General features: G+C 31.5%; 1 protein-coding gene across 1 annotated transcript; it reads left to right on the top strand.

Annotated features, from left to right (window-relative positions):
* The first annotated feature begins 430 nt into the window (after window positions 1-430).
* On the top strand, window positions 431-10401 carry LOC108968936 (N(G),N(G)-dimethylarginine dimethylaminohydrolase 1). Its single transcript, XM_018933299.1, has 6 exons — window positions 431-671; window positions 5848-6067; window positions 6123-6225; window positions 9641-9738; window positions 9832-10056; window positions 10134-10401. Exons 1-6 carry the CDS (start codon window positions 634-636, stop codon window positions 10257-10259), a joined length of 810 nt encoding a protein of 269 aa, XP_018788844.1. The 5' UTR covers window positions 431-633; the 3' UTR covers window positions 10260-10401.
* The last annotated feature ends 1812 nt before the right edge of the window (window positions 10402-12213 follow it).

Here is a 12213-nt window from a genome sequence, read left to right as displayed (position 1 = left end):
TCGGATTTTGGGAATCTTTGAACTTTAAAGTCGAATATCTCGTAAAATAAGCGTTTGCGGTACCTATAATCCTAAATAATTTTAATCATGGGGGCTTTATTTCTTTACAAATTCTATATAAGTACATGTAGATCTGCATAAACCTAGTTATATTGTTTACGGTCAGTGTCCTGGAGGGTTAAAAGCGCACCAGAATATAATTGGTTTGTACCGAATAAAATAATAAATAATAATAAAAAAATCTGCACTGCAAAATACTCCTTGGTTGCAGTTCTTTCCTCTAATGAAATGACGACTATTGCTTGACAAAGCGTGACGCAACGCGAAGTGAAAGTTCTATGTGAATTAGCCATAATCGTTTAGCGCCGATATCTGAAATATCGTACAATCAAACTATCGATTTACTATTTACTCACATAGAATTGGGTGGAGTTATCAAAACATTGTTCATAGTTTAAAATTTATTTACTCGATTTGTCGGATATTAATATTTTTCATTTTCTAAATTAAGTGAAAAATATATATATTATATTAACCTCAGGGTCGCAGAGTTTTACATGGCAGTTAAATATAGGAGCATCGTCCTTTGTTATTAATCTTATTGTTTAAATCAAGAAGGGTAGTATTGTATTAATGCCGCCTCAAAGGTATACACACGCTATAGTAGCAAGGTAATACAAATTATACACATATGTATAAAAAATATGTTACATTAATACTTTTCATTTACAATTTAAATATACTTATCTGCATAGATAAAGATAAGTAGTTATACGGATTTTTCACAGATTATTTATTTCATATATTTCTAAATTGAAATTGAGTACACAAATAACATAAACATTTATATCATAATATGTGTATGTAAGTTACTGTAACTAACGATAGGTTAACTTTAGTAAAGCATATCCCGATTTCGAGGATATATGTATATATACATACTACATATATCATATTGAATATTATAAGTATAAAATGCATAAATTCATTCAATTAATTAATGAATTTTTGTGTTCGAGATATTTGTATATAAAGTCTAAAAAATCATAAATTAACTGATGCATTTTTACTTACATTATTCAATATTATATCGTCTAACACATCATTAAATAATTTTTTAAAAATGTATTTATTCATAAATAGTGAACGAATGGTTTTAATTCATAATTAAAGTTTTCTTAAATTGAACTGATTTACACAACAACAAAAGGGTTGGATGCAAACACAACAGAACAAAAAAGAATTGAAGTATTTTTTTAATCAAAGTTTTTGTGGGTTATAAATATACTTCATGGCTTCAATAAAGTATTAATTGATATTTCTTTCGGTAAACCACATCCACAAATTTATCAAGAGAACAACATAACCCATTACATGAATTCTAAATTTGCGTTTTAATCTTTCTTTTTTTAATTGCGTTGTTTTTAATTAAAAACGTTTTTATTTTTTATGAATAAATGTATTTCAACCAAAGTTAAATAATGGATTAAAGTTAATATTTAATATCACATAAATAGGCATCGGAATCGTGCGGAGGGGTAAAAAAAATGAATTTCCGTACAAATGGATTATGTACGGATAGGGGAGCTTCTCGAGAGTAGGAACATCAAAAAGTTATATAAAAATAACTAATATTTTTAAAATATTCACGTTTAAAAATTAAAAAATTTGAATTAAGAACACATGTTATTTCATTACGTTTCACTAATTCTTTTCAGGTTTTTTTATATGTATATTTAAATATACACTCTAAGCTTTAAAATAAGCTCCCATTTCACATTTATTTTGTAATTTTTCTGCTAAATTAAGTAATTTAAAAATTGCTAATCAAATTTATGGCAGAAAAGTTTAGAGTGTTTATATTTACGAGGAAACCCAGCTTTGCCACACCTTCAAAACCAAAAGTAAAGGATTTTTCAGCGTTTCACAGCTTTTTCTGTGTTTGTACTTTCGAGTGTTTCTTTTTTCTCTATTAACTATAAAGAAAAGAAGATTTTTCAAGCTGAAATTGAATATGTGAACACTTTCAATTGTGAGAAATTTAAAAATATTGGTTTCGCATTTTTAAAACTATTTTATTTCTATTATTAGCAAAGAAATTAGCATTAGGTATATTATAATGTCATATCATATGTATATTACACTATCACGTAGCCCTGGCGAATACCCGGGGTGGCTCAAGTACTTTAGGTACTCCTTTCTGCGTTAAAAATAAAAAAAATATATTGAGTTTTTGTTATAAAGTGGTTAAAGTGATTATATTTGTTGGTTATCATGCACTTATATTGAAACAAAATTTGAGTTTTCGTTATAAAAAGGATAAAAGTTAATTATATCTGTCAGCGATTTCCATTTATTTTTCAGTATACATTGTGTTGTATTTTCGGTGACGATACATATATTTTTATATTTAAAATTTGAGTTTCGGATATATAGTGGTTATATTTGTTGGCTATCATGCACTCATATTGAAACTAAATTTGAGTTTTCGTCCTGTACTGTATACTTTACACTTTATTACGTAATATTATTATATAATATTACTAATACATGTATATAATATTACTTATTTGCTTAATAANTACTAATACATGTATATAATATTACTTATTTGCTTAATAAATTTAAAAAAGAAAATATCCATATGAATGAATAGAGGAATTTTTGCGAAAAAGAGGAATTTCAGCGAATTGCCTTATCATCACATGGGAGCCCTTCATTTCGTCGTAATTTTTAGTAAACAAATGAGGTTCAAACGAGTGTAAAATGTAATTTTTAAAATAAAGATTTTTTAGCTAAGGAACCTGCTAAAAGTGTAAAATGTGGATTTAAAAGTTTATAGTGTAAATTAATTAATTTAAAGTGAAAAATGTGAATAAAGTGTGTTTAATGTGGTGAAATAACTACTTGAAATGTTCGAATTTTGCGAATTTTTGAACTTTAAGGTCGAATATCTCCTAAACTAAGCGTTTGCGGTACCTATAAACCTTTTTTAATCAGGAGAACGTCCTCTTTCCAACGGGACTTTCAAATGAAGTGTATGTGGATATAAAAAATTAATTTGCACTACAGAAATAATGTTATACAATGCGGATGACGATATTGAACAAGAACAGAAACTCAGTCAGAATCAGATCAATTGACAGACAAAATAAGACAGTCATGAATACGTTCATCAAAGCAATGTGAATGCGCTGAAACGCCAATGGTTAACTTATCAGAAATACAGAAACTATGAAAGCAACAGTTTTCTCAAACTTACATTTCCTATCATATCTAATAAGTTCAAATTAATATTAAACGCTTAACTGAATCTGGAAATAATACAATACATCTTAATATATTTCTTATGAAACTATGAATTGTGCAATTTAAAATGATTTTTTTCTTTGAGTTACCAGATTCAAAAGAAAAAAAATATAAACTTAAAATAAACGAACTTCAACCGTTAATATCCTTAAACGGTTATGTTAACGAAAAACTTAACCCTTCTGCTATGCTAATAAAAAGTTGCACATGTGATGTTAGGGTCACGGAATGACCTAGTCGAGGTTTGTAAGGGTATCCTATAATAGCCTTATAATTTTAGTTCTTTTCTGTTGATATTTCTTAATTTTACTGACTAGTAATTGAGTTTGATTGTAATCATCATTTCATAGTTTTGTTGATTATAAATTTATTCTGTTATTAACATTTCTTAGATTTTTTGATTATAAAGGAAGATAACTTCCTGCAAACTTGTTTTATTCATCGCGTATGTTCAAGGCAATATGATGTTGAAACTGTTATCGCTTTACGATGTTGAGGGCACACAGGTTTCTTGCAAATAATGCAGTGCTCATATGTTTTACGGTAAATTGAGCTCAGGCAAACTGCGCAGGTGCGCTGACTTGCTTTTCTCTTTTGTGGAGAAACATCCGCCGAAGTGCTTAGTTGTTCTGCTTCTGCCCGGACATTTCGGACAATGTCAGGTGGCAACTGATTTTTTAGTAAGCGTTTTCTACGAGTTATTTCACCCTCAACAAGGTCTAAGCCAAGATTTTCCAGAAAAACGTTACGCTTTCTATTCGCAGCTACCCATGCCTTTATCCCGTATACTTGGCTTACTTTTCATATGGAACAAATAAATCGTACAAATGTCGAATCGGAGCAAGTTTATCGTACATTCTTTGTGCTCTACGATTATCTCGGAACCTCACGAACGACTTATTACCAAAAATCTTGTAAGTGACATTACAGCGCGAAATATTGGCCGACCATGAACTTCATCCAAAGACTGCGGACACTTGCTCCATGCGACCGATAAACACCTGTTATTATATGTATCTATGTACTTTCTAAATTATATGTATTTTAACAAGTACATATAAATGTACCATTTTAAGTACCTCCTAAGATCAGAATGCCCAAAAATCCATCTAATTCTATTTCATCAATTGGTTTATATTTCTCTTCTATTTTTTTTTAGCGCCCTAGATGTTGGTGAACTCTATAATAATTTTTTTTTTTTTATGTGCGGTGGAAAGCACAGGTCAAATGATGCTTTTACATTTGATATTCAATCCGGGTGTCGTCGAATTATATTTTCCGTTTTGGTTCCAGTGTTATTGGTTGCAGTTTGTTCTGTTGACCACTCCATGTCCTTGTTTTTTGAAAAGTACACGGGAATGTTCCTTACATTACCCTCAGCAATACTTTCTTCTTCCTCACTAGTAATGTACCCTTCAGAAGATTCGTAAACTGAGAATTCTTCTAATATTATACATTCCCATCGTCCTCAACGACACTATACTCATCCACGTCTTCCTGTATTTGGCTTTCTGCCATACGACAAGTCTGCCCAATCAGAAATCAAATAAAAACAAACAACAACACACCCAAATTACTCACCGATGCTCGGTTTTGTAGCATTTTACAAAATATTTACAATGTCCGTCGTTTCACACAAAAATTAATTGGCGAAAATGGCGCAAACTTGACGCTTTAAAGAGCTGATGGTCACGAAATGACCTTATGTTGCCTACACGTTAGTTTTGATAATGCTACCTTTTTTATAAAACTATAAAAAATATTTTACACTTTTTCGTAGTAATTTCTCTCAATGCAGGAATTCGTAAAAGGAAATCCCTAAATTTTTTGTCTTTCATGAAATATAAGAAAAAATAACATAAAAAGGTCACGATATGACCTTAAGGTAACAGAAGGTTAAAGAATTTTGTAAAGTATTATTATATTTACCTCAAAATCTATGAAACGATATATTTTTAAAGTAATTGGAAGCGAGATTCTGATAATAAGAAAATGTAGAAAACTCTAAGGCGAAGCACCTTCCTGTTATAGTTAAGAGTACATACTTGGAGAGATTTTATTAGAGGTGTCTAAGGGCATATGTTTTTAGAGTATTCGTTATAAACGCCATCAAAGTATGGCCTTATATAAAATTTTTGAACTAAGTAAAAGCATATTATTGGAAGTACTATAGTTTATTGCCGAAAAAATGTGAATTTAGTGATTATATTGTGTAACAAATTATTTTATAGTGATTTTCGTTAATAGAGCAGGGTTAATGTCGAATAGTCGGTCAATGTGTGAATTACTTGAAACATATCGTAATAAGATTAAGGGGGTATGCTTTTTTTGGACGTTGATCCAAATCTCATATCATGTGCCGATATATTTTATTTTATTAAAATTGATGTATTTTTCTATTTATATTGAATTAATTAAAAGTTGTAATGAATCTAATGATAACATGTCAACATGTCCAATTAATTTAGGTTATGATCTTAGAAAGTGCTTGTTACTGATAGATCATTGAGTAGTTTTAATAAAGGAATTTTACTTTAGAATTTCAGACACCATAAAGAAGAATGGTGAGTTTGATTATGATAAAGCAAAACAACAGCATCAAAATTTCTGCTCATTGTTACGAGACATTGGCTTGGACGTCATTGAGTTGCCGCCAGATGAAACGTTACCGGAGGGTGTTTTTGTAGAAAATGCGGCAATAATATGCAATGGAGTAGCTTTAATGAGTAAATCGGACAATTTATTTCGACAAAGAGAGGTCAGTATTTATGTAAATAAATGGGTAAAAGTAATTAATTTTTTTTCGAGACCAGGCGGACAGTATGGAAATCATTCTAAAGAAAGAGCTTGATATCCCAGTGGTTAACCCTAACATCCCAAATGCAATATTGGACGGGGGAGATGTTTTATTTACGGGTAAGCTATTTAAAATCATCCGAATTCACCACATATATTGTGAATCATTAATAAAATATTAATAAAAAAAAAAAAATACAAATTAGAGCGAGCGATAATTGTGCATATATGTATAAGCGCTCAGTTTGGGTTTAACCGAACATTTTAAATTCTCCCAATGTTTTTAGCTCTGAACTTTACATTAAACAAGAAAAAACGATGTCTTCGGCTGTACCGAAACTTACCTTATTATACCCTCCATTGGTACATTTCTCATAGCCTTAAAGGTTATAAAAATAGTTTTACCTTGATTTTGATCAGTAAGTTTATAGAGTATAATGGTCCTACCTATGTTCGGAGATTGTAACGGTGCATTGAACAATAATCTATGTCGAATTTCAAATATGTATGATATAGAATTTCCATTCAAAAAATACGTTCGACATTTTAGGCTTGTGAATATATAGTAGGAGAATTCTCTTACTCTTGCAAGATTTCAAATTGCAAAATCCTATACAGAAATATACAAGGGTACGAGAGTACCCATTGCAGAATCAGATGATATATGAAAAGGTGATTCGGTCAATTTATTGTAAATTACTATAGTGCATGGTTATTGTGAATTGGCGTACTTTCTGCATTCATTCTTAAGGGGCGTAAGGCATTAAATTATATTTTTTTCAAATTGAATGCCTAATATCTGGAGAATATTATGTCAAAATTTCGAGTCAATTAAGTTATGAGTAAATAAGTATAAATAAATAAACATTTTACTGGATTTTTTTTGTGTTTAAAACTTTAAAGCGTTTTTCCCACGACTCACGTTTTCAAAGTCGGTGCCCTTCATAACTCCAAAACTACTGCACCGATTCTTTTGAAATTTTGAACACTATTTCTGTACATATTTTACGAGGTAACGATTTTTTTGTTTATAATTTTGATTTCACAATAACAAATTAGCCGATTTTTTCCCAAAAAATTGTGTTTTTCACATTAAAGTCTTCGAAAAAATTCAAAAAATGGAATTTCAAAAAAACCCTTACAGCGTTACCTGGAGAAAACTATTATCTAACGAATGAACTTTAATTTTTTGATTATGGATGATCCAGCAACGAGTTATGAGGTTCACCGCAATACAACTTTTTTTCGAGATCCGTCCGGACAATTGCTGCCATTGCCGTATTTTTATATTTCTTTGTAAAAAATTGATAAGACATTTTTCGAATCTCATTCTTCAATGTACCATTGGTTACATGAATAAATTTTAACTGTGTCATTACAATCATTACAATCATATTTCGTATCAACCTTGTTAACTCATATGGGATACATGATATAAACTCAACTAAAATTTTATATATGCTCATAAGGAAAATATCAACCAGAGTACATTGTTCGGCTTGTTGGAATCCGCAGTCATAAATACTTCCCGTTGAGATATCGTTATGAAATTTTCCCAAAATCTAAAAAAATATTTGAAATATATATAGAAATTGGCCACATCGGACTCATATAGCAATGTAATAGCATTTAAATAGCAATAATGCGAAATATTTCTCGTAGTAGCGGAGCACCAAAACTTTTAAGAGGGCTTTATAAAACTATTGAAGAATTTGGAAAAGCGGCAACATATGATTTGTAATTAAATTCTTTCATCAAAAAGACAGGAAATAAGGAGCTTTTTTTGACCAGTTATAAACGTAAAAGAAGTGAATTCAATAGCCGGTGTTTGTTATAACGCGTCACATTTTTCGTTTGAGTATATAATTCTTTAATTCCTTCCTCCGAAAGCTTTAAAATTGATACAAGCGTTTTCTATATCACATTAGATCTAAGAATGAAGACCTTGTGGAGTGTAGCTTGCAAATAGTACCACGGATACTCTTGGATCAACTCCCTGGCAGTATCGGGGCATATTCATTAAATGTGCATAAATTAATAATAAATAGCTTGAGTATAGTAGCCTCATTCGCATCGTTAGACGATTCTTCGCTTCCCACGAAATTTCGCTTGAATTTTCTGCTTTCGTTCCAAAACTTTTACATTACACACAACTCACATTTTTATGCAAACTTATACGAAAGATGTAAAAAGTTTCCTAAAACCAGATTCGAAATATTCTCCTTTCACATCTTTCATTAAACATTTAGTCAAGTTATTCATATCCTTTGGATTTGCCTCACATATGCACCATTTGGAAGAGGCTGATTTACTTAAGGCATTGCATTCTTTGCAAACCACTATAGTCAGTTGTAAATTGAGATTAAGATTAGTGTGATTGTCTCTTTTTTAAACTTAGAACGAACTGGTTTGTAGTAACGTGTTAATGAAGGCCGGGGGTTTTTCCAAATTATTGCATGGTTACTTTTCGAAATTACGTGAGGAGGTACGTCTGATGTAACAACCTGTCACGTCACAGTTGACAGTCATAACTTGAAAGTTGTAGATAATTTCGTCTATATTGGAACCAGTATCAATACCAACAACAATGTCAGCCTGGAAATCCTACGCAGAATATCTCTTGCCAACAGGTGCCACTTCGGACTGAGTAGGTAATTGAGAAGTAAAGTCCTATCTCGACGAATAAAAACCAAACTCGATAAGTCACTCATTATTCCCGTTCTGCTAAATGGTGCAGAGGCATGGGCGGTGACAACATCTGATGAGTCGACGTTACGAGTTTTCGTGAGAAAGGTTCTGCGAAAAATTTAAGGTTCTTTGCGCGTTGGCCACGGCGAATATCACATTCGCTGAAACGATGAACTGTATGCGATATATGACGACTTTGACATAGTTCAGTGAATTAAAAGACAGTGGCTACGCTGGCTAGGTCATATCGTCCGAATGGACGAAAACACTCCAGCTCTGAAAGTATTCGACGCCGTACCCGCCTGGGGTAGCAAAGGAAGAAGAAGATCTTAGATCCGAGACCAGATGGAGAAGAACCTGACTTTGCTTGGAATCTCCAATTGGCGCCACGTAGCAAAAAGAAGAAACAACTGGCGCGCTGTTGTTAACTCGGCTAAAATAGCGTTAGCATTGTCTACGCCAGTAAAGAAGAAGAGGATCTATGCGGCGTCATAACGAGACAAAACCCATTAATTTTTTACAAAATGAATGCAAGCGATTTAAAAAATTCCGTCAATTCCATAATTTACGCAATATTCAAGAACCTGTTTCCAAAGATACAATCTGAATTTCATTAAGATAATTTACGTACTGACCGCTATACATATACGTTATAAGGCCAACCTTCTTTATATTTGGTATATGGGGATATGGAAAGTTTTGAATCGGGTCAATTTGGCTAAACGTCTAAATTTGGTTAAAAGTGCTTAAGTAATTACTGAGATATAGAATTTAACGTAAAAGTGATTCGTTTTCAACTTAAACATTTGCTCGTCCACTTGTAATGATTTATATACTTATTTGGTAGGTCGTGAATTCTTTGTGGGCATATCCAACTATACAAACGAAGATGGTGCAAAATCTGTTGCAGTTGCTTTTCCCGAATATCCTGTAACGCCTATCAAGGTTTGTGGGATGACCGCAGCTATTTGTTTAAAATGTACGCCTGCTAATTATTAGCAGTAATTGTAATTGGTTTTTGGTTTATCTAATCCTCAGGTTAGTGGGAATAAACGTCTTAAGTATTATATTGCAATGGCTGGTCCAGATGTATTATCTGTAAGTACAAGTATCTACTGCCAGGAAATTGTTAAACGGATGGAACGGGAAGCAAGTTTTAAGTATCAAAAAATTACCCTGCCTGAGGAACATGCTGCCAATATGATATATGTTAACGGCTTTCTTATACATCGATCGCCCGAGGAAATTCCTGCTTCTTATAAGGTAGAACTAAATCACTACTACTAATATTTGCGAAATTCTACCTATACATATACATATGTTTTATACATAAATTGCAGATTATTAAAGAAAAAATTGACACACCAAGCCGAAATATAAATATTAGCGAATTTGGACAATTCTCAAGTGGTCTAACTTCGGCTTGCCTGTTATTGCGTCGATGGAAATCAATAAGAAATATTTAAATAATACTAGAGTTAGGCTCGAATTGTGGTTAATAATCAGTAGAAGTAATTATTTCCGCCAATAGTTGTTTAATTAAATATACATATGTATATAACTGGGACGAGCCTATTCAATTTAAAATATTTAAATATATGCTTACAATGTTATATTATTATCTAGTTCAAATATATATACACACAAAAATATATTGTATATATTGCAAGAAATTGTTATAAAATATAAATTAATATTTCTAATATAAGAAAAATTCCAATTTAAAACAACACATTTCATTAAAGTCATCGGCAAAAAGCAAAGGGAAGGTGGAAGGTATATGGTTGGTTCGAGTTGTTCAATAATAACTGCCCTGCTGAGTAGAAGAGTACATTGGATTTTCGTGGCAATCTAAGAGGGAAATAAAACAAAAAAAAAAAAAAACAGAATATATTAGAGAAGAAGAACAAGAAAAAGCGTTGAGTTCGCTTGCACCGAAGCTGTAATACCCTTCACAAATAAAAAGTTTTCCACACAAGAGTTTGACCTTGATTATTCATTTTTGTTTGTATGGAAGATATATGGTATAGTGGTCCGATATCGGTGATTCTGAACTGAGAAGTTTTTTGGAGAGAAAAGGATGTTTGCAACATTTTAGATCTATTCAGCTCATCTCATTTTATTGGGTCTCCCACGTTTCCTACTGGGTGTCAGAATATTCGTGGCAAATTTAATATACTCTATTCAGGTGATAAAAATGAAACAGTTTAAAAATAATTCATTCAATACGTATTTGCTTAAATTTAAGGCTGCTAAACTTATTGGCAATTCGCTCTAGAAAGCAGTAAGAATCATCACTAACAAAATAAAACATGTCGCACCAATAAAGAAAAACGACTCTACTATATGGACAAAAACAAATAAACAAATTAATGAAATAGAATTGTATTCGCAAATCATTTAAGGAATTGATCAAGAAAATTCATTTATTTTATTTAGTAAGTCTATGAACATTAATTCTTACAGACTAGTGGAGAAATTAGGATGCAAATTAGAACTCTAAAAAAACTAAAATACAATTACATAAATAGATAACTTAAATTAAAAAACAGAATTGAGGGTATTAGTGAAGGATACCCTAGAGTGCGAAAAATCAAGAACAACTTTCTCGGAAATCGAGTTAAACTCACGCATAGCACGCTTGAGAGGAGCATATTCAGCAAAATTTCTTTCTTGTAATCTTTTTTGTAATAAAATGTGGAAACAGATCTGAAACAACGCTGAGGAGTAGTCAAGTTAATTTTCTTTAATAAATAGGGACAGTCAATACTTCCATTAATTACATTGAAAACAAATGAAAGGCAGAGAACGGACCGTCGATTATACAGTAATTTAAGACGTAAAAGCAATAAACGAGATGTATACGATGGTATGAGGTCGACAAACTTTAGGGAGCGGAGAAATTAAAAATATTATTGGGGAAAACGAAGCTCCGAAAATCACCTGGGTTCGATGAAATAATCTAGGAAATATTGCGCTATCTACAAAAGAATTGTAACAAAAAATCTTGTAGTCATTGCAAATAGTGCTTTATGCTTAAGATACGGTCCAACGTATCTAATAAAAGTGACGTATTTTGTTTGACAAAGTTAGTGCTCCTTGGAAAGCTATCATAAAATAATTTAAAATTGCAAGCTCTCTTGAATTGAGGCTTAGACCCCTATTGCGGCTTGAAATTCGACATTTTCTTATGAACAGCACATCAGTTTTGACCCTAACATTTTTGTCATCCTAATATAAATCAAAACTGTTGCCTATTTCTAATAATTATTCACCATTTTATGAAGAATAACTGAATTAAGTTTTTTTGATTTTTCGTTCACAATTTTTCAGCTGTTTAATTATCTGTCAAATCTTAATTTTTTATTCGAATACCATCAAACTTTGATACTCTTGCGACTGGCTAGAATTAAAGCCAGA

Source organism: Bactrocera latifrons, unplaced genomic scaffold (assembly GCF_001853355.1).
Source record: "Bactrocera latifrons isolate USDA-ARS-PBARC rearing strain unplaced genomic scaffold, ASM185335v1 scaffold_233, whole genome shotgun sequence".
NCBI lineage: Eukaryota > Metazoa > Arthropoda > Insecta > Diptera > Tephritidae > Bactrocera > Bactrocera latifrons.
This window is presented reverse-complemented; position numbering and strand designations above follow the sequence as displayed.